The sequence below is a fragment of the Sphaeramia orbicularis genome, chromosome 22, assembly GCF_902148855.1.
Source record: "Sphaeramia orbicularis chromosome 22, fSphaOr1.1, whole genome shotgun sequence".
Classification (NCBI taxonomy): domain Eukaryota; kingdom Metazoa; phylum Chordata; class Actinopteri; order Kurtiformes; family Apogonidae; genus Sphaeramia; species Sphaeramia orbicularis.
Window position 1 is genome coordinate 33,681,327 of NC_043978.1, and position 22,864 is coordinate 33,704,190.

The 22,864-nt window shown below is 38.3% G+C and overlaps 4 protein-coding genes across 5 annotated transcripts; 3 read left to right on the forward strand and 1 right to left on the reverse strand.

The window, feature by feature from the left end:
• The first annotated feature begins 253 nt into the window (after positions 1 to 253).
• Positions 254 to 10,437, forward strand: nek9 (NIMA related kinase 9). The gene is made up of 23 exons (XM_030127306.1): positions 254 to 757; positions 1,227 to 1,404; positions 1,479 to 1,534; positions 1,616 to 1,686; positions 1,779 to 1,884; positions 2,205 to 2,336; positions 2,588 to 2,698; positions 3,334 to 3,398; positions 3,525 to 3,575; positions 3,684 to 3,876; positions 3,970 to 4,114; positions 4,201 to 4,401; positions 4,570 to 4,616; positions 4,725 to 4,886; positions 4,974 to 5,082; positions 5,168 to 5,329; positions 6,571 to 6,738; positions 6,824 to 6,883; positions 6,966 to 7,153; positions 7,468 to 7,626; positions 8,564 to 8,659; positions 8,752 to 8,805; positions 8,890 to 10,437. Exons 1-23 carry the CDS (start codon positions 572 to 574, stop codon positions 9,067 to 9,069), a joined length of 2,880 nt encoding a protein of 959 aa, XP_029983166.1. The 5' UTR covers positions 254 to 571; the 3' UTR covers positions 9,070 to 10,437.
• A 479-nt stretch (positions 10,438 to 10,916) lies between these two features.
• LOC115414105 (zinc finger C2HC domain-containing protein 1C-like) lies at positions 10,917 to 13,464 on the reverse strand. Its single transcript, XM_030127307.1, has 3 exons — positions 13,310 to 13,464; positions 11,537 to 12,877; positions 10,917 to 11,455 (listed from the first exon to the last, which is right to left on the reverse strand). The coding sequence occupies exons 2-3, from the start codon at positions 12,788 to 12,790 to the stop codon at positions 11,363 to 11,365; spliced, it is 1,347 nt and encodes a 448-aa protein (XP_029983167.1). The 5' UTR covers positions 12,791 to 12,877; positions 13,310 to 13,464; the 3' UTR covers positions 10,917 to 11,362.
• A 54-nt stretch (positions 13,465 to 13,518) lies between these two features.
• On the forward strand, positions 13,519 to 14,558 carry acyp1 (acylphosphatase 1, erythrocyte (common) type). The gene is made up of 3 exons (XM_030127308.1): positions 13,519 to 13,595; positions 13,799 to 13,886; positions 14,200 to 14,558. The coding sequence occupies exons 1-3, from the start codon at positions 13,531 to 13,533 to the stop codon at positions 14,413 to 14,415; spliced, it is 369 nt and encodes a 122-aa protein (XP_029983168.1). The 5' UTR covers positions 13,519 to 13,530; the 3' UTR covers positions 14,416 to 14,558.
• Positions 14,559 to 16,725: 2,167 nt separating this feature from the next.
• On the forward strand, positions 16,726 to 22,793 carry mlh3 (mutL homolog 3 (E. coli)). Of its 2 annotated transcripts, XM_030126938.1 has the most exons (12): positions 16,726 to 19,633; positions 19,727 to 19,828; positions 19,949 to 20,028; positions 20,139 to 20,243; positions 20,351 to 20,435; positions 20,517 to 20,585; positions 20,688 to 20,796; positions 21,654 to 21,813; positions 21,928 to 21,951; positions 22,046 to 22,124; positions 22,217 to 22,368; positions 22,468 to 22,793. In XM_030126938.1, the coding sequence occupies exons 1-12, from the start codon at positions 17,044 to 17,046 to the stop codon at positions 22,537 to 22,539; spliced, it is 3,627 nt and encodes a 1,208-aa protein (XP_029982798.1). In that variant the 5' UTR covers positions 16,726 to 17,043; the 3' UTR covers positions 22,540 to 22,793. The 2 variants fall into 2 exon arrangements, with proteins under 2 accessions (XP_029982798.1, XP_029982800.1); XM_030126940.1 differs by lacking the exon at positions 19,727 to 19,828.
• The last annotated feature ends 71 nt before the right edge of the window (positions 22,794 to 22,864 follow it).

Sequence of the window (22,864 nt, forward strand, 5' to 3'; positions counted from 1 at the left end):
GGATGTGGGAGTTTCCGGTGTATTTTTGGCCGAGTCTGGGCCTTTCTAAGGAAAAATGTCTGTATTTATTTGTTAGGTAGCATTTTCTCACGTTTTTTTCGTCGGCCTAGATGTTTGTGGTAGTGAAAGGTTTGATAGTGAGGGGTTTTATCCACTTTGTTTTCAATGTTAGCCGAATCAAGCTATAATTAGCGCCGTCCCCGGAAGCACTTGTTTTTCCTTTCAAAATAAAACACATGGAAGTACATTTGATAAGAAGATGTTTTATTCTGAAAATGCTCAAAAACTTGGCTTTACATCCTAGTTTTACTCGAGTCCTGCTTGATTCTAGTGCAACTACTGTTGTTGCACGTATTTTTTGAGGTTGTGTTTTTTATTAGAGTGTATTTTAAGAGACTTTAAAGCGTGTGGTTGTTGTTTTTGTTCGACAGGTGTGTTTTGTTAGCCGACGCGGGTAACATGCTAAACGCGTGTACGGTTTAGTAGCTGGAGTCGTTCGGAAAGAGTTGTCGTTAGGCCCGTTCGTGTTATTTCCATCACTTCCACTGGTTTACAAGTCTCTAAAACAGAAATGTCACTGGAGGACTATGAAAGACACTTCGACTCTCTGAATTCGGACTTGGGCAGCGGGTCAGTGGTCAGTGAACGATCGTCAACGAGCACATTTAATGGCGAAGAGGAGAAGTTGCATTACATTCCTATCCGGATCCTCGGGAGGGGGGCGTTTGGAGAAGCAACTCTGTACAGAAGAACAGAGGTAAGATGGGTCCCAGTCCCAACATAGTTTACCCACTTAAGAGGCCATAATTCATCTGTCTTTGTTTATAAGGCTAGGATTGCACATAATGTCCTGCAGCAGCTCAGTTTGTGCAGCTGCTACAACAACTTTTCTATAATAACAATAGGTCATAATAATAGTAATACTTTCTGCAACTTTATCTTGGACTAACATTGTGTCTTGCATTGGGAAAAAAAACCCAAAATGCACACGATATATTGATTTTGATGCTACACTTGATTTCTGATTTATATGTGTGGGTAACTGAATTGCTCACTTGACTTGTCCCTGTGTTTCCATACCCTTGTGAGAAATTCTTGAGTGAAAGTAAGATAAATGTCCTTCCCTCGCCTTGCCTTGGAGCCAATTAGATGTCATAAAGTGTCTTCCTCTGATTACTTCTGGACATAAATGTGTTTAAAGAGATGTTTTACTGTGGTCTCTCCAGGACAACTCTCTGGTCGTATGGAAGGAGGTGGACTTGAACTCCCTCTCAGAAAAGGAGCGCAGAGATGTAATGAATGAAATAAGCATCCTATCCATTTTGGAGCACAACAACATCATCGCCTACTTCAATCACTTCATGGATAAAAACACTCTACTCATTGAATTGGAATATTGTAATGGTAAAAAAAGCAGCTTGATTAAAATGAGTTTAATGCTGTTTATTTGTGATCTAATGATACATTTGTCATTATAGGAGGAAATCTATATGATAAAATCATCCAAAGAAAGGGGAAACTTTTCAGTGAGGAGGTACGAGTGGAGCAATACAGGCCAGCTATTTTATACAGAGTAAATTGCACTCTTATTGTTAAAACTTGTTGTTTTCTTTAGGTGGTCATTTGGTACCTGTACCAAATTGCTTCAGCAGTAGCTCATATTCACAAGGCAGGAATCTTACACAGGTACAGTTTTTTTTTTAGCCTTTATAGCAGTAATAATTGAAATTCTCACGGAAACCACATGAATAATCAGGAACCATTTTCTTTTCTGACAGAGATATCAAAACCCTGAACATTTTCCTGACCAAGACTGACCTCATCAAGCTGGGCGATTATGGACTCGCAAAAAAGCTAGACTCTGAGTTTTCAATGGCAGAGACTGTGAGTTTTGACTTTTTTTTTAATATCTATGTTTGCGTCTGTATTCTTGACACAGAAATGTAGGAAATAGCAGAACAGACTCTTGAAGAACCGTACAGTGAGATGAAAACACATTTTGTTATTGTTTAGTGTTATTGCTCCAGTTTCACATTGGTCAAGGGTTTTTGATGAGAATCTATGTGATAAATGTCACTATGAATCTATCAATTTCAACATATGATATTACATAGCTGAAAGGTGTATTGTAGCAGAATAAATCTTTATATACTGTTTGTTTCACTAATTCTTCTTTTGCTCCTTTGTTGTGCTTGTAAATATAGTGCGTGGGAACTCCTTATTACATGTCACCTGAATTGTGTCAAGGAGCGAAGTACAACTTTAAATCAGACATCTGGGCCATGGGTTGTGTACTTTTTGAAGTCTTAACTCTTACAAGAACATTTGATGCAACGGTAGGACGTTCTTTTTTTATTACTTGCCCAAAAAACAATTTGTGTTGAATTTGTTAAAGTGTTAGATATAGCAATTGCTTTTTATTTCATTCTGTATTCATGTAGTAGTTTATTCTTATGCAGTGTGTTGTTTTATGTTGTAAACCTATAACTTTTTGAAAAGTACAATGTAAATGTTACTTGCTTAAGTACTAATTTACATTACTCAGAAAATTTCCCTTGAATTAATTCTGCTTTTTGCTCCCATACAGAACCCTCTGAACCTGTGTGTGAAAATAGTTCAGGGTAACTGGACTATGGAAGTCAACTCAGATGTGTATTCATCTGCGTTGATCAAACTGGTGTACGAGTGTCTCGATCAAGTGAGTGAGTAGGAATATTGAAAGGTGACAGGGTTCCTTCCTCTGGCCTAAAGTTAAAATAAATGTTGATTAGTTTTAAAAATGTATTATATGTGTAATTTTGATGTTACATTAGGGTGTTTTGAAGCTAATTAAGTTCAGTTTTTACTTTATACAGTTGTATAAAGTTGTTGCTTTTTAACTAGTACAACATTGTTGTCACTTTGCTATATTGCACAGTATATCTAATAAGTGCTATCCATCTTCTGAACCACTTTATCATTGTGAGGGTCGCAGGCTAATAAGTGCTAGTTAACTTAAAAAGTAAATGTTGATGCTAGTGGAAGTTAACAAGTTAATCAGTTTTGGCTGGAAAGTGTAAATTTGATGAGAAGTTGCAGGAGGAAGTGTTTAAGATGTGGTGACAACAACAGCAAAGTAAATAATATAATGAATGACAAAGAGAAAAGGAAAAGAAAGTTGGCACTCACACATTGAAAAATGTCAGCATTGTTTTATTTACTGATGTCTTAAAAAGCATTGGCATATTTTTTAAAAAATGGTGCGAGAACCCTGAGTGAATGTTCCCTCAGGTTATTAAAATGAAAGCTCATGCAGTGTAGAAATGTAGCCTCTGAAAACACTTTGTGTTGTAGGATCCTGTAAAGAGGCCTACAGCTGATCAGATTCTGGACCAGCCTTTCATCTCCTGCTGCAGACAGTAAGTTTAAAATAAAAATCACATTTTTTTTTTTTAAATTTCATGAATAAGAAAATGTTTTACATTGTGTTTGGTGTACTTTGATACCAGTGACAGACCACTAAAAGAACTTTAACTCTCTGATAGGGAGCTTGAAGAGCGCGTTGTCCTTCTGAATTCAGCTATGAAGAAACCAAAGTAAGTTGCTGACATGTTTTTGTACCCTACTGTAAAAGCTGTTGGGTCATTCCTCAACTACCCCCGTATGGTATGTAACACTGATTTGTTGTCCCGCCTGTGACATAGGCTGAGCACAGTGAGTGAGACCCCTGTTGCCGTGGTGACGACACGCTCAAGGGAGGTGTACTTCTGGGGTGGAGGGAAGTTCACCCCTCAGAAGCTGGACACATTTAAAGGCGGTAGCAGTGCCCAGCATGTGTGTGCAGGAGAGAGTCACTTTGCAGTTGTGACTGTGGAAAAAGAGCTGTACACCTGGGCTGTGAGTATGAATCTGTTTCTGTCAGACTGTAGGATGTAAAAATCCACATGTTCTTCAGCTTCACTGCAAGAAACTTTTCAAATTTTTGTTCAGAATGTCCAAGGTGGGGCCAAGATGGTGGGTCAGCTGGGGCACGGAGACCAGGCCTCGTACCGGCAGCCAAAGAAGGTGGATAAACTCCAGGGGAAAGCCATCAGACAGGTGGCATGTGGGGCGGACTTCACTGCCTGTGTCACCGGTAAGTGACTAAAAGAAACCTGGAACTTGAGACAAAACTTCTTGTGTCAGATCTCATTTTGTAATAAACTCTGTGATGCTTTGCAGATGAGGATCAGATGTACATGTTTGGGTCAGACTACTATGGCTGTATTGGAGTAGAGAACGTCCTGGGTTCAGAGATTTTGGAGCCAGTGCTTTTGGAGTTTTTCGAGGAGCGTCCTGTTCGCCAGGTGTCATGTGGAGACAACCATGTGGTGGTTCTGACTCAGAATGGGGACATCTACTCGTGGGGCTGCGGAGAGTATGGTACATAGGGTTGCTGTATGTACTGATGTTTTGTGCTAAATGTCATAAGGCAACTGCAATGTTGTGTTGTAGCCAGCAGGTGGAGACAGTGGTCCTTTTAATGGACAGTCTGTAAAAGTGTCCTTGCTCCTCAATATTTTGTCTGTAATTTCTATTTTTGCACTGCAGGACGTCTTGGCCTAGAATGTGAGGATGACTTCTCTTCTCCAATGCAAGTAAGGCTTTGTGAGACCCTGTACAATCCAAATGTTGTCAAGCAATCCCAATACGGAATGTAAATTAGTATATTTATTTCTTTCAAATGTAATCTGTGATTTTTCTAGGTGGAGAATCCTAAAGGTGCTGCCATCTCCTCTGTTTCATGTGGGAGTGATGGAACCTTCTTTTTGACAGAAACAGGCAAAGTCCTTGCTTGTGGAAATAATGAATTCAACAAGCTGGGGCTCAATCAGGGTATCTCTGGTCTTAAAAACCACCCTGGAGAGGTACTGAGCAGTAAAAGTACTTTAACATGAGACTCACTGAGATGCAGCAAGGTTTCTGAGTATTTTTATTTTACTCCTCTAACTCAGGGTTACCAGGGGATCCCATACATAACCACCCTGACCTTGGTAAAGCAGTTGTCACGATTCAAGATCCAGGTCCTGGCTCCAGGGAAAACCCACACAGCTGCCATTGATGGTACTAAATCACTGATGCACCTTTGAAATGGATAATTATCACTGCTTAAAATAAATTTCCATTTCTTTGGATTACTTTCTTTCAGAGCGTGGGCGATTGATAACATTTGGTTGCAACAAGTACGGACAGCTGGGTGTGAAGGATTTTAAGAAACACCAGGGTGTTCAAGTGCTTGTTGGGCCATTTGGAGGGAAGATAGTGACCAAAGTGTCCTGTGGAGATGGCTTCACCATTGCAGCCACTGAGGGTGAGCTTGGATACAGACAGTTTGTTGGTACATCCAAGGGACTAATATTCCATCATGAAACAAATGTGACAATATTCCCAACTTGTCTAGTGTAATGTATGTGTTCAGAATTAGGGCTTCTTTACACATGTGATATGCTGATATTACTCTTAAGTATCTCACTGAAGTTCATACTGCCATTAGCAACACATTGCTTGTTGCGTATATATGATCACATCTGTTGTACACAAACCAACCTACCAACAGTTTGTCAGGCTGAGGTAAAGAGATGTGCATGGTAGTAAAACACACATTTGTGATTGATTCTACTTTTAAACATGATGTATGATTTGGGTATGAACATTTTGGATATCAGCAAATATTACAACCGCCTTTTTAAGATGGTAGATGATAAAATAAAACAGGATGGGTGTGATTACACCTTTGAACACATTCACCACTAATGCAAAACTGAACAATTCCCATTTTGAAACAAAACAACTCCTGCCACTTTTCACAAAAACAATGTTGTAGTCTTATCAAAGCCCTTTTTCACAACAGGCATTTAGGCACGTCTCAGGTGGAAAAACACAAGTGATCTTAATAACACAAATGATGGATCTGTTCAGTTTAATGCCACTCGTGGATATTTTTGCCAAACTAATATTTATCTCTATGTTTGGGCCTCGTTCACACATAAACAGTGCTTTAGGCGAAGCCTTACGGTTATAATTCGATTAAAAAAAACATGGTTTGTCGATCTACCATTTTGGTAGTGGTTTTTGCAAAGTCATGTGGACAGATATTTTTTAAAACAAAGTTTACAGGGACATAGTTTTTTTGTTTTTTTTTAATGGAGGAAGATTATATCTGTTTAGAAAAATATCAATGTTAGTGTGGACAGGCCACAAGTGTCCTGGTGAACAAGGGAAGTCAGACTAAAATCCTGGAACTGATGTACCCACATAGAATACAGCTATAGTGAACTAAACTTATTAGACCTATTTATGTCTGATATAATTAGTCAAAATATCTGTTCAGAGTGTGCATGGCTGCATATGAAGAGGATTAGTAGCGGAATATTAACTTACATTACCCATGTAAACAGCTTGGTCAGACTATTGTCTTTTTTCTGTCTTTTTTTGCTGCTAACATGAAAAACTTTGCAGCAGTTTTATTTCTGGAACAGAAAGAGGGTGTATGGTCGTATAGCATTTTGGGATCTGCTGTATTTCATGTGTGTGTGTTGTTATTTTTTTCAGACAATCAGATCTTTGCATGGGGAAATGCAGGAAATGGGCGACTTGGAATGCCTGCAGATAAAGGATTTGGTTCAGAGGTTTGTCCTGCTATGCCTCGGCCCATCTTTGGTTCCCTTCATCATGTGCCGGATCTTTCTTGCCAGGGCTGGCACACCATTATCATAATGGGTTTGTAATTACAAGCTCATATTTCTATGGTCTTTACGATTTGCAATAAGCCAGCTGTTTAATAAATCTCATTTTTACTTTGCAGAGAAAGTGCTGAATTCCAAGACAATTCGCTCAAACAGCAGTGGGCTGTCAGTTGGCAGTGGTGAGCACATGTTTTTGTCACATGTACACAATATGTTTCTTAGTTGTTCTGTGTGCATTGATGTGTTTGTGTGTCTGTCTAGGGCTCGGTCAGGAGGCATCCACGTCCACAGTGGATCTGGACATGGAACCTGGTTCAGAGACAGAGTGTCGTGATAGGGGTCTTGGTGGTACACTTGAGGTCGACATTGATGAATGCCTCATGGAGACCCCGATGATGTCAATGACCAACCAGACTGGGGACAGCTCATGTCCTCTTTGGCTTAGAAAGGTTTGTCAAAATAAAAACACAAAAGAATTAGAAAACCTCAGTGTGAGTCATATGGAAATCTTAGATTGGAGTCTCACTGTTGTCTGATTTAGGAGATACAGACTATTGGTTTGCAACATACACTTTTAAACATTTATGACCAGGATGTACCTTCCACCAGACTTAGAAACAGCTGACTGAATTTATTCTCTTTACATACAGCATTGATCAAGACTGATTGAAATTCAATCCTGAATGTCAGGGGATCACAGCTCAATGACTAGACTCAACTAGTTGAGATGGTGTCTGATTATTTCTTGGTCATTGTCCAACAGGAGCTGGAGGACGCGGAGTTCATCCCAATGCCAGAGGACTCCATGCCGTCCACCCCTAACCAGCTCTCTTCTTTCTCAGAGAGTGTCACTCTACCTTATGAGGAGCTGAAAGAGTTAAAGGCTGCAGCAGCAGCAGTTGGCAGCAAGAAAGACCTATCGGTAATCGCTCTTGCCATTACTTTTGTTTTATACTCAGAGCCTGATGTCATACACAGTGGGCTGAAAAGTTCATAGCTTGGCTGTGGAGGACAAACTGACTCACTGGTGTGTCGCTTCCATTTAAAAATTAATTATCCGGTGTGCCGAAGATGAACAGAGTATTATTTTCACTGATCTCACTCTATGTGCAAGGAGAATAACCCATCACCAGTGGATATGTTAATCTTCATGAAACTGTATGTTTATTGACTGATTGAATGTCTGGGATCCATTACATTTTATTACATCTGACATAAGGTTTAATGAAATAGCATTTGAAAATCCACTATTTGCATGGTAAACCTACACTGTTAATACAAGCAACACTTCCTCGACAGAACTGATTTCTTGATGTACAAACTTATTTTAAGGTTTCTTAGTGATTATGTCAGATAAACACAGATTTAGTCTTGTTAACTGGTCTACAGTTCAGCATTACTCTTGACCTTGCTGGGCCTGAAATTCCGTCAGTTGGAGCTTGTTGTAACATGCATTGTTGCTTCACAGTGTGAGTCTATAATCTCTGCTTTTATAGGTCAAACTCACATTTTAACTTCAGATAAGTGAAGTCTTTTAAAACCACCTGGAACTAGAAGGTATGTTTTGTGTTCATGCCAGTTCGTGATTGTAACATACTACATTATCAGCCACTGAGGATCTTTTTGGCCTTTAAGATGAAAGCTTTTATTGAAAAGGATTTGGGTAAGGCTGCACTTTTGGGTGGAGTCTGTGCTGAACTTCAGAGTAGACTATAAATACTTCACACATACTGCAATAACTACAGTGCAAACCTGTGAACTTTTCAGCCTACATCAATGCACTAGACAAATGTAAAAAGTATAAGTGTAACGCATGCCATTGTAAAATCCATCCCTGATGGCTGCTGTCATCTCTGCAGACTAAACGAATGGGCTGTGATAAAGTCAATGGACTGGAGACAGCTGAAGTGTGCAAAAAAGGAGAATGCTGCAAAGCGAGTAGTGAGGTTGCACAGGTAATGTATTTCCACAACCAGCAATGTAAAGTATAAATAATAATGAGGTTATTGTGTTAAGATGGTGTTTGATAAAAGAGCTTGCTTTGCAGTTGCGTGACACAGTGGCTCTTCAAGACATAAGGATCCAAACACTGGAGAAGCAGGTTAAACATCTTTTCCTGAAGCCATGAGATTTAGAGCTGAACCCAATAAGCACAAATTAGTGATGACATGTTTTCTCTCTCTAGGTCAGCGAGCAGATGAAGGAGAATGAGAGACTTTGGGCAGCACTCAATCGTTTATCACTACGAGAAACAGGAAGCGACAATAATGGCAATCACCGCTCAGATCGTATCCCAGGAGATGGAGGAGGAAGAGGAGGTGGATTCACAAACCATGGTGGCAGATCTGCAGGGGCTAGTCTGTGAGCCTCAGTATGCAAATATAACAGTTATAGGAGAAATGTCAGAAATCTTCAGTACATGAAATAAACAAACCAGTTAGATGAGAGTTGCAGGTGCAGTGTGGCGCTCAGATGTAACCAGAGGCAGCCCCAGGTGTTACACGTTTCACAGGGCGCTTAGTTGCATGATTACCTTTTATTTTGTAAGCTAAATTGCACAAAACCTTGCACGCTCTCACACGGACACCGCAGTTCACATACGTGCAGTGATCGAGCGTTACAGTGTCTTTACAGACTGAAATGTTGGCTGGATTCAACATGAAGCATCGGACCTTTACACCTGCGAAAGACGATCTGATCATAGTATTACACAGCAATGTGAATGTTACGTTTATGTTGTGGTGATAGTGTTGCCTTACAGTGATGTCAGCATTAAGGCTTTGGTCAGATCATACTGTTAATCACATAGGAATGGGTTAAAAATAAAACGTTATGTCCGATTTTAACTCAGCTGTTAGATTTGGTAATATGGGCTGCCAAATTGTTTTATTTTAATGTGAAATTTTTTTTTTTTTTTCATCTGATACTTAAAGTGCCATATACAATATAGCCTCTAAAATCTTTTTCATATTTATCAAACAGAAAATATTCAATCATAATTATTATCTCATGCCTTTTTTGAATTTGCATGTTTTCTGTTCTACAAAAAGTGTTTGTGTGAAACATGAAACTACTGATTTGTTTTTTTACAGGCTGGTTACTTTCCCCTTAGTGCCTTTTTTGCCTCTTGCTAGTGCAGGATTTGTACAGTAGGTCTGTGTTCTCTGTAAACACTTGAACAGTTTTCTCAAAATGTGGGAGAATGTGGTCTTTGAAACATTTATTGTATAGCTAACCTTGTAGCTATGATATTGTTTTCATATTGCAGTTTTTAAGCCATTTTATTTGTCTTTGGTACTCTGCAAAATGTTTGTTTAGCCATATTTTTGCATAATTTGTCAAAGCAAATATCTAATTGACTTGTATGTTTTTGTTTGATGGCTGCTTTGTTTACAGTGTGTGTGTTTATAACCAAAAATATATATGTAAAAAAAAAACCTTTTGTTACAATAGCTTATTAGCTGTTGATTTGAACTATGTTAACAGTAAAAATATCAATGCAGTAAAATACAATTGTTGTATACAGTGCCTTAGCAAGCTATTGAAACCAAAATCAGTGCAAACCTACCATTGCTGTGCCTTAGGTGATGTCAAAAGCATTTAAATGTTTGTTTTGTTTTTTTTATCACCACTTTATCAGATATTGTGGAGCTGTAACAGTTGTATAATTATTACAGACACACTGTTCATGCTGTGTGTAAAAGACAACAATAAATCCAATATCTGTTGTATATGTATATGGAGTTTATTTTTTGCACCACACAGCCCAAAATGCACTGTATTCTATTGATATTTGCCCCGTACGCTATTCTTAGAAACAGCAGTTTTGTTTGCTGAGTACACCTGAATATTTTTCACTCAACCAAAGGCAAGTAACAGTCTAGAGACTAATAATATTAAAGATGAGCTGCTTCATAGGTATAAATTATTTGTTGATACTAGACCAAGGTGTTCAGAAGTACAGTGGTCAGGTTTCAACCTTCAGACTAAATATTCAAAATGGGGTTGAAATATGAAATGATTTTGACATCAAACTGTTACGTAATCTAATCTTGATAAGTCAAACCAGTACATTCAGTGTTTTCTGGTGCAAAACTGGTAAAATCAAACAACATTTCTTATCATGTATTTAGTGAATATGCAAAATTATCCTTTGAACTGTCAGTATCAAACCAACATAAAGTATTTCATTTTAAGTGTCATATTAGAGAATAATATGTTTTTTACCCAACAAAGCAAACCAAAGCCAGACTTAAAGGAGACACTGATCCATCTTTATTTTGTTAACTAATGATTGAGTACTGAAATAGTGAATAATGGAAACCTATATTTATGTTAGAATTTTATATTATAATTGGTTGTGCACCCAATGAGAAAAAAATGAAATGGAAGAGGATATTTAGATTTTATTGTGTTGTTTTCCATCTCTTGACAGTGATGCCCTATTATACCTGATATTCCTTACATCGCTGGAAGCCTACAGTAACATTTATAGCACTAGTAATCTGGATTTGAAAATCCAGTGCAAAAGTAACATGGAAGTAAGTTTCTGGACAGCAAAACATGAAAATTCCCAATGTTGACCATTCTGATCAATATTAAACTTTTTTTTACAACTGTTCCCTAAGCCTGGTTAGTGCAAAAGCATCCATATGGATTTACTTGGACCATTTCAGCTTTGAAGCCCCGGCTGGTGGTTGACTCTGATGCTGCTTCTTCATGTTTTGTCTTTTTGTCTTTTTCAGTAAAACCTGCAATAAAAATAGATGTCTGTTAGTAACTCCTCACTAACTCCAGATATCATTTCTTACTTAGGACGACCATAGTGTTACCTCAGGAGTTTTGCTCCGGCTGTGGGTTTTTAAGTAATCCTCCAGGGCAGACCCCTTTGTCCTGTTATTGTAGGAGTTGAAGACTGGACGTTGGGATTGTTTCACCTTTTCACAAATTTTGACATGTTTCTCTACTCTTTGACTTGTGAAATTTCTGTTGCAGATTCTGCAAGGAACAAGCTGGAGGTCTCCATCTGTGCTGTTGGCGACTTCAGACTCCTCCTCCTGATGTGTGCTGGACGGAGAGGGAAAAGAAACCTGTGGGGCTGATGGTTCCTCAGTTACTTTTCTTTCTGCTACTCTGTGGTTCTCTGGAGCAGATTTCTGTTGACTCATTTGAGGTCCTTCGTTCATATCATCGTTGTGTGCACTGTAATTCTTTTCTCTTGACAAAGCTTCATCCACTTTAGAAGTCTTACTTCGTTCTCTATCTCCAGCTTTTCCTTGATTTGATCTCACATTTGTGTGCTCCCAAACTCTGTTATCCTTTTCAGTTTCTTCTTTGCCTCCTTTCAGCTCTTTTCTGTCATCTTCCTCATGAACAGTTCCCTCTCTGGTTCCTTTACTTCCTTTTATTTCTGAATAAATATAGTCTCCATCTTTTATTTCCCTTCTGTCCCATTTGGCCTCCTGTTCTTCACATTTCTTTATCATTCTGTCTCCTTTCCTCTGATCTTGCTTCCTCTTCTCTCCTTCTTCTTCCGGCATCAACACTTCTCTTCTTTTCTCTGGTTCTCTCCTCTGTCTGGTTTCAGTTTCTCCTCTGCCTTTGTAATCCTTACCCTCCTGCCCACTTTTTTGGCCATCACCAGCAGCAGCAGCACTCTCCAGCTGGATCTTAAGTCTTATTTTTTCCTCAACCCTCCACAGCTTCTCCTGTAGTACAAGCTGTTTTGCATGAATTGCTCTGGCCATCTGCATCTCACCATGGATCTGTCTGTGGTATTCTTTATCTGGTTGCCTGGATCCCGTTGTCTCTCTCCTAATACTGTTAGACATATATTCATGGAAATGAGAAGGGGCACTGGATTTCTTTGAAATACTGACTTTTTCAAGATTATTATGTTCAAGAGAGTCACGGGATGTTGGATTATGAGGTCTTTTATGACTCATAGGCTTGTTTGGAAATGGTTTGTTTACGTGATCTGCTCTCCTACCAGGTGTTGTACCATGTTTTTCTTCTGAATGAACACTCCCGTGCTCTAATCCAGCACTGTTCTTCTCTAGAGAGCTTCCTCTTGAGGTTGTGCTCATGACTTCATTAAGATGTCTGATGTCTTTGTGACTGAGCAGTTCTTATGCAACCAAAGCTTTCCACATCAGCAGTATTCCCCCTGAATTCTTTTACACAAAACAGGAATAAAATTAGGATGGGAGCTTAAAAAAAGGGGCGCTTTAAAGAACAATCAGTCAAAAGTTAGAACTGAAAATGCAGGAATTACAAGATGAAGGTATGTGTTGAAATTACAGAATTAATTTCACAGATGATCAAACTGAACTTTGCAGTTCACTGACTGTCTGCTTCTGAAGCCATTCACATCAAAAAGATTGTAAAAATTGTTGCAAGCAAGTGAAGCAAACAGTGGTTCATTATTATCATGAAAATGGTCAGAAGCTTCAGAACAAGCTCATACAACAAACTGCAGTACCAATATTTTGATGAGTGTATGATAGTGAATTTCATAATTTCTTAGAGGTTCTAATCCCATATCTTGTTTTTATATTTAACATTTGTTTGCCAAATTTTAGTGTCATAAAAACGTAGGTACTTACAAGTGTTAATAGTCCATCTGCGCCCAGATGTTTAGGTCTAGAATTAAAACACCGTCTGTCTTCTGGATGGCTTCAGTGTAGAGGAGACTTTAGGTTCAAAGCCATGTTAACTGATACTGCGACTCATTTTCCCAAAGTTTTCACTCGTTGCCTAGAAACCGAATCTCTTCGCCGTGTTCTGATTGGTCCGTTGAACACCACTTCCGGTATCGATAACCCGGATGTTTCAAACACCGAGAGCTTGCGGAGTTGGATGGTTCTCTCACGGTTTTCTGAAACAGTTCAGGTGAATTGTATCAACATAGCGACCTAGCATGTAGTCTTATAGGATGCACGTCGTGCCAATATTGTTTGCTGTTATTAGTGCACATTATTTTATTAAAAACAAAACCCAAACAATGTGTTAGCATAGCTTAGTGTGTAATGAATGTAGCACCTGGGATGGACTGAGCACCAAATATTGTGTTATTGTTCCGTGTTTTTTTTTAGGTCTACTATGTCAAGTGAAGACCTAATTTCAGTGGATTATGAAATTTTTGGCAGAGTGCAAGGTGTATTTTTTCGGAAATACACGCAAGTGAGTCAAAATCGTTAAGCTAGCCGATATGACTTCAGCTCGTTTTGGCACTGTCAAATATTTTTAGCAGTAACTGTGTCTATCCAGTGGTTAAAAAAATGAGCAAAGATTTGTGAGATATGACTGAAAGCTTGAGAGTATGTGGGTTAAGATTGTCATTACTTAAATTAAAAAGTATGTTGATTTGTTAAAACAGTAGCAGACACTATAGAACACTAACAGTGGTCCAAACAGACTTATATTTCTTTCCCAGCATCACAGTTTATCTCTATCACTGTGTGTTTGTGATGTTTAACTCTATTTGATTTTTCAGGCAGAAGGAAAGAAGCTAGGTTTAGTTGGCTGGGTCCAAAACACAAGCGCAGGAAGTGTTCAAGGGCAGCTACAAGGTCCACGAAGCAAGGTGAAAGAAATGCAAGAATGGCTGAAAACAACTGGGAGTCCCAAGTCGCACATTGCCAAGGCGGAGTTCAAGAATGAGAAAACACTGGACAGCCTAGACCACTCATCCTTTAACATTGTTAAATAAAATAACCCATAGACCCTCTGTTCTATTAGTGATCTTGAAACACATGGTTTATTTATTTAGTCTTTTTATAGACTATGAAATACTAATTGCAGTGAATTAAATGTAAAACTTGAAATTACATTAATAAATGTACATTTCCTCTCTGTGGTCCTTGCATTGTGTTTTTTTCATCATTTAAAAAGACTATTTACTGACACAAAAGACACTAGTAGTTCTCAGAAAGCTGGAAGAGAGACATTCAGAGGAACATAGCTGTTTGCATCAGCAACTTGAAGAAGATAAAGCACAATTTTGGTACAGTTTAACAGCTGTTAGAAACCCGGGTGCTGATGATAGTAAAGCCAGGCAGTTTTCATTTAGATAGGGAGTGAAGTCTTGGAAAAGCTAGTCCACCTGTGTTACTGTTAAAAACAATGGATCCCTGATATTTCCCCTGCTTTATAGGATTCATTTCAGATTTATTATCATAACATTCACAACAGACTGAGGATCCATATAGACTAACTTTATTTAATTCTAAAGTTAGACCAGCATTTTTTGGCTTGTGGCTTTCATCAGGAAATACATAAGTTGTTTTTAAATAAAATTAAAAGGTATTTTTATTGTCAATTTACTAAACGCACAGAGAAATGAAATGATGTTTTTCTCACACATTTGTCATAAATGCCATGCAATTAAAAAGAGATCAAAAACAATAAGAATAAATAAGGTAATTAAAGTAGGTAAATAAAGTAAAGTAAGCAAATGAGGTATGCATGGACATTGTTTCTTGCACTACATTCTGTTCCTGCCTTGACCAGTGAATATCCCTGTTGTCGGATCAATAAAGTATAGTCTAATCTCAAAGATAAAATCAAATGGATTATAAAAGATAGTAAAATTCTTTACAATAAAATATGAAACATGAAAAAATGATTTGGACAATGTAATTCATTCTTAACAGATAAAGTGTAACTGGGACTTTGTATGTTGTCATTGCATTTGGTTATAGGTGATCACTGATGTGTATAAATAGGAATAAAAAGAGGAATGCATCTGAAAACAAAATTATCCCAAATTTATAAGCAACAATGTATATTGTGCAATGTATAATCAACAACTGTTGCAGGTTTTTCTTCTTCTCCATGTACCTTGGAACTGGGTGAAGTTGTGCAAAAACTGTCCACTCAGATAATCAAGTAATATTTTGACTTCTCTCTAAAAAAAAAAAAAAATTAAAACTTTATTCTCTTAATATTATGATTTTCTCTCTTAACCCATAAAGAACCAAACATCCACTGGCAACCAGTATCACTGACTGATATAAAAAGGTAAATCCCTGTTGATCCACTAATCCTATCAATCCATGTAAATAATTGGTGTAAATATAGTTAATCATCTTTTCATGGTCATCAGATATGATCCATTTGGACGCTCAGAGGCTCCATAGTTACCGTGGAAACACTATCATCTTCTACATTGATTCACCAGTAAAACCCATGGTGTTGGATCAATGACAGTGGATGGACACACTGGGTTTATGTTCAGTTAATGACAGATTGGGCTGAAACAGATACTTTTTCTTCAGTATTCTCTGTTTGTGACATAATAACCTTCAAATTTAATCAGAGTTTTAATGGACATCTACACAATCAGTGGATTAAATATACAAAAATACATGATTGTCACTTATAAATGGCAAATACAGAGCGTAATATTAGAAAAAATGTGATAAATTACTTAAGAAAAGTAAGAAAAAAAAAAAAATAGAGGGAAAATTCATTTGGGAATTACCACAAAACTAGCTCTGGGTCTTTACGGTTTGATACAATTTTTTTATTCTCATAATACAATTTTTTTCTCCAAAAATTAATGCAATCATTCCATTCTCATTATATATATATATATATATGTGTGTGTGTGTGTGTGTGTGTATATATATATAAATATATAAATATATATATATATATATATATATATATATATATGTGTGTGTGTGTGTGTATATATATATATATATATATATATATATATATATATATATATATATATATAATTTTTTTTTTTTTTTTTTTTTTTGGAGTTTGTTTCTAACCCTATGATTTGCTCATTTCTGTATCAAAAAATGAACATTGCTTAATTGTAAGTGTTTACAGGCCTGTGTCCTTGATAAATAGATAAGCTGTGTGAATTTAGATTGCATTTTACTCACCTCAGTATAAATGTCTTACACTGTACATTCAGTCCAGTAGGTGGCGCTATGTAGCTAATACCAAAATGTGGTTTTAATAACTCAGTGAATGAAAAAGAGGACGGTGGTGTTTCGGTCCTTCGCTCCAGAAGACGGCAGTATTGGGTTTCGATCCGAGTTGCATTTGTTACCTCTTTTTGTTACACGTTGACTGTCAACAGTACATTACTATGGTCTGTTTAGTGTAGTTAAATTATTTTTCATGGTTTTATGTATTTGTGCTTTCTGCGACTTGTTTTAAGTGTTGTGCTAGCTGACTGGAAAACTGTTAGCATGCTAAGTTAAGCTAATATCTGCTAGCCTTTTGAACGTCAGTTAGCCGCTGCCTGTCTCCACACAGCTGACTATGACTCTACCTACTCGAATATGACTAGTTAGCCCAACATTTAACAGATACTATGATTAAATGTTTACCAAAGGAGGTACAGGGGAAACTCCGCTCTGGTGTCGCTATCCCATCCCTGCAGCAATGTGTGGAGGAGCTCATCCTGAACAGCATCGACGCTGGAGCGACATGTGTGGGAGTCAGGATGGACATGGATGCGTTCAAAGTTCAGGTAATAGACAACGGTGCTGGACTGAGCTCCGAGGATATGGAGTACGTGGGAAACAGATATCATACAAGCAAATGTCACTCCGTGGAGGATCTGGAACATCTCAGGTTTTATGGTTTCAGAGGTGAAGCCCTTGCAAGTATAGTCTCTTTAGCTACACTTGTTGAGATCTCATCCAGGACTAACTCATCTGTGAAAACACATGTCAGAATATTCAAGGATGGCAAAGGTTTGGCTGTCTTTGAAGCAGAGACATCTCGACCATCTGCTGGGACAACTGTTGTCATTTGTAACTTCTTCCATAATATGCCAGTCCGGAGGAAGAGGATGGATGCCATCTTGGAAAGTGAGAGGATCAGGCACAGAGTGGAGGCTATTTCTCTGATGCATCCTTCTGTCTCTTTTACCCTGAAAAATGACTGTACAGGAGTCATGACAGTGCAGCTTCCTAAAGCCAGAAACACCTACCACAGGTTTGTTCAAATCCACAGCCTCGGGCGAGCACAGAAACTGGGAGAAATCAGCTACACCCACAGGCAGTTTGAGGTGATTGGATACATTGGCCGAGAAGGCCACTACAACAACAGCCTACAGTTCCTGTATGTGAATGACAGACTGCTCCTGAAAACACGCATTCATAAGCTTCTGAATTTTCTCCTACGCAGACTGAGCAGTACAAACCAGAAAAATGACAATCCAGATGGACAGTCTGCCACTAAGAGTCCAAAGCACAAACGTAGCCAAGAGCAGTATGGAGTTTATATCGTTAATATAAAATGCTCTTACTCAGAGTATGACATTTGTCTTGAGCCTGCCAAAACTCTAATTGAGTTTAAAGACTGGGATGGCCTTCTGGTCTGCGTAGAAGAGGCAGTAAAAGCTTTCCTGAAGAGAGAGAACTTGATGTCTGTGGTTTCTCAAGATAACTTTGAAGATTACGTATCTTCACAATCATTTAGCACTGACCGTACAAACCAAGAATCTTATGTGAATGACAAAGGTGTCCACGCAGCCAGTAGTAGTTCAAAGATAGACTGCAGCATTGGAGTGACACTAGCATCTGAAGCTGTTCATCGGAAATGCAATTACATTACATCAGTACATGGCAAGCAGTCCAATCCACTGGAATATAAAGATGAAGAAGAGCTACAGCAGAAAATGGTATCTGCAAATGACTTGGATAACAGTCAACTTTCAAGTCAAGAATGCCTCAACAAAGAGTCTGATAAAGATGAATCGCGGTGTCACCTGGGAACTGCCACAACTGAACCTGCAATGGATGACAACAGTAACGTTGAAGAACTAACTTTAAGTAAAGCTGATGAATTTTCTCACATTTCATGTGTATTAACTTCAGTTGAGCAAATAGAAAACAAGCAACTAGAACCTCCAGAAGAAAGAGATATGAATATTACAATTACTAACTCTGTCAATCATCAGAGTTCATCTGAAAGCATCACTAAAGTAACTCAACCTGATCCAAAATGTACTGAGCCAATTCTTCCTGGCTACCACCACACAGAAGGACATCAACAGACTTCAAGTACTAGAAAAATTACCATATCAGAACCATTCATTCATGAAAGTCTGCAAATTGAAGAACAGCCTGAGTCTGCATGTCAGCAGCAAGATTTATCACAGATAGCTGAAGAAAGATGTTTTTCATTTAAACATAAAATTTCACTGGTCACAAGCAAGAGAACGAGTCAAAATGATTTTAATGGACTTGCCCCTGTTATTCCCCCCAAGATTCCTAGAATCATATCTCAGTATAAGGAGCCTGGATCTCTTGACTGCTTTAGAAGAATGTATGGTAAATGTGATAAACTAAAACCACCCACTCTGGAAACTCATTCACAAAACAGTGCCTGGCTCCCTCAGAGAAACAGTGTTTTTTTGAATGTCCATAATCCCTTTGTTTGTAAGAAAGATGCTACAGATATAAAAGAAGGCAAGAGGCAGAGCAACCTCCAAAGTCCACCAACTTTATCAGATTTCACTAAGTTAAAGCCGGTCTCCAGTCTAAATACAGAAAAAAAATCTTTGGCAGCGAAACTCTGTCATTTAAAATGCAAGAAAGGAGCATCACATATAACAACACACATACCAACCACCGAAACTTCCTCAGAGACCAATACCAGCTTCAGTAGTGGTCATGGTGGCATCCAAGACAGCAACAACGACAACCCCTGCAACTGGGCACTGCACTGTGAACCAGCCTCAGCTCACAGCATAAATCTGAAGTTAGCTGAGAAAGAACAGGACACAACACCTGATGACTGGCTTCACCACTACGATTCATCTGTGGGGAAGACAGTTTACATCAACAAAGTGACTGGGCTCAGCAGATATGAGGACCCAGCTTTAGATGGAACACAAGCACCCTGTACATCTGATGTCACTAACATGGCAGTCAGCATCATCTCAGAAACAGGTGAGGAGCTGATGAAATGTGAGTCTACCATTTGGAACTGTACAGTCTCACCTAAAATGGTCATTTTTACTTTCCTTCTTCCCTGAGTTGTAGGCATGGAATACAGGTGTTACCCTTTTCAGGTGGATCTAGTGTTGCCCTTCTTGCCTAAATCCAGGTCTGACAGGGTGTGTAGCTCAGGGCCTGATGACAGAGGTACATGAGGGGGATAGACCAGATAGGCTATGAGATCAAAACACAGCCACGTAATGACCAAAGTTTATGCTGTTAATTGGCTTTCTTGGTGTTCATGTATGATGTCTTTTACCCACACAGGTGACAGTGGTGAGAGTTCCAACTCACTTTTCTCAATGTACTCAAAATGGAATAATCCTGTGTTTGTCCAACCTCCTTCGGTAAATAAAACTGATTGTGGCCTCATGAGCTCTTTACTTATCCATAATAATTGTGATACAAATCTACATTTTGGTGTAGTTTTAATTCTGCATTATGGGCTCCTCTGCAGGTTGGTTTGGACATATCAAGTGGACATGCTGATGGACTGGTGGTGAAGATCCACAACATCCTGTTTCCATACCGCTTTTCTAAAGCCATGATTCACTCAATGAAGGCAGTTTTGCTTTTCTATTTAATAGAACTGACAAAATGATATTGATAAGGTTTTTTTTTTTCCACAAAACTCCTTGCCATAAAGCATTGGCTTAACTGTTTCCTTAGGTAATCGATCAAGTGGATAAGAAGTTTCTGGCATGTCTCATCAATACTAGAGAAGAAGAGCCTGCAGGACACAGTGAGACTGAAGGTATGAGACGGTACAGCATTATCATTTGTAGTTTCACTGCAAGCCTGATTTACATTTTTATGTTTTTTGTTAAAAATTTAGAAAATCTTCTAGTGTTGGTGGATCAACATGCTGCACACGAAAGAGTCCGACTTGAAAGTCTTATTGCAGGTATTAAAAAAAAGCAACACACAAATCTAAGCATTTTTAATATGAATGCTATCTTTTTGATAATGACTAGATACCTCTTTGAAAATGATATCACTATTGTAGATTCATACGAGGATGACCCAGATGCACCAGGAGAGAGACGTCTGTCTTCATCAACCATTTCACCACCTCTTCAAATCAGTGTAACAGAGGATGAGCTAAGGCTGTTACGGTATGTATTTCCTTGTGAGCAGTAGACTCGCAAAGCTACACTTACTTCTACACATCATTAACGCAGTGCCAGTGCTGTAGATAGGTCTGCCACCCTCCACTCTCACTGTAGAAAAGGGGTAAAAGTTATCAGGGTCGTTTAGATAGTTTTTTAGGAGTGCTGATGGCAAGATGTTGCAACAGTGCATTTACAAAGTAGTGCTGAGAGAGAAGTTCTTTTGGTGGAATTAATGTTATGAGGGGCAGTTTGATATGGCTATGACTACATGTTTACAAAATGGTACATGAAAAGAAGTGTGTCTGTGTGAAAACTTGCCACATTCTGGGTGTATTTGCAGCTGAGAGGTTGTAATTATTTCATTTAGCAAGGGGACCTTTGTGGGAAAGTGATAACACACAGTGGAAGGAAGGAGAATGACAATCCTGCCACTGCACAATGGAAGTATAAACTCTTATTTTAGCAGAGTATTTCCAGTGAGCCAGACTATGTGAAGAGGACAATACATGTGAATACCTATGAAATCAGTGAACTGAGTGGAAGGATTAATATGACAGATATACCCTAGACAATCACTCTGTATTTCCACATCAGTTTGGGAGATCTTTATGGTTGTGTGCTACTGATTATAAACTTTTTTATTCAGACACATTTGTGTTGTCATTGTATCCCTAAATGAATTTTCCAGGCACTACAGCTGCTGTCAGCTCCCAACCCAAACAAGTAATTCACTCAGCTTAACGCTGGATTTGTCTAACCTGTTTATTGCAATCGATTTCTATTATATTTTAGACAATTTTACATTTGCCACAATGCACAAGAGTCCAGACACGGATCCTAATAGAGTCTTCCATCTACAGGTCTTGTCAGTCACATTTGCGAAGTTTGGGCCTTGAAGTTAAGTTTTCACTGGCAGCTGATCCACAAGTTCTTGTAGGAAAAGTACCGCTGTGTTTCATGGAAAAGGAGAGTAATGAACGAAGGCGGGGAAGACCCTCTGTTATCAAGCCTATAGTTGAGGTTTGACTTGTGATAAATTACTACCAAAAGTTGTGCGAGTAATTTGGTCTAATTTTCATAGTTTTATTCCTTTAACCATTTTGTTTATTTTTTGTCTTTTAAATTGCATATTAGGAGTATCTGCAAGAGCAGATTGAGGTAGGCGTGCATGTATTTTTCCACCTTTTACATATTTTAGGAAGAGAATCTATCTTTTACTTAATAAATGATAAATATTTTTTGTTTTTCTCAGATGCTCCGTTCAGCTGGTAGAGTGAGAGGATCGCTGCCTCTCACTGTTCTAAAAGTGCTAGCCTCTCTAGCATGCCATGGTATGGTAAAATAACTTTTCTCTAATTTGTACATTGACAGTTAATGAGACTGAAATCTTTACAGCTGTCATCAATGTGTATGCATTAAACAGGTGCAATCAAATTCAATGACAGTCTCAGCAAAAATGAGTGCCACAGCTTGATAGCATCCCTGTCTGCCTGCAAACTGCCCTTCCAGTGTGCCCACGGTCGGCCGTCCATTGCTCCCCTTGTAGACATCCTCCATTTGAGCAACGAACAGAAGGTAACAAACAGAGGAGTTTCAGAGTAAACCATTGAAGTTTGAAGTAAATGCAGCATTTAAGCAACAGTGACTGATGACTGAAATGTTTTGTCCTCACAGGAACAACAGAGACTCAACTTAACAAAGCTAAGAAGAATGTGTAAAGCGTGGGAACTATTTGGAGATAGATGAATGGATGTGCATTTTATTCTAGATATGTATTTTAATATATGGTTAGATAAATGAACTGAAAGTCAGAAAAAGAAAACCTTATTGGTTAATCTTATTTTAAACTCCAATGTTACATATTGCCTTTTTCTGCTGAAAAAATTGAAATTTACAACATTGAGTACTTTGGTGTGCAAATTAATAATGCTATCAAGCATGAACAATTGTTTATTACATATGCAAGTCCAAGAATTTCTAAAATAAAATGCTATTGATGGGATGCAATATGTTGTAATGTAAATGTGTTCCCAGTTTTTTTGTTCACCTGATGATCACACTGTATCTTTTG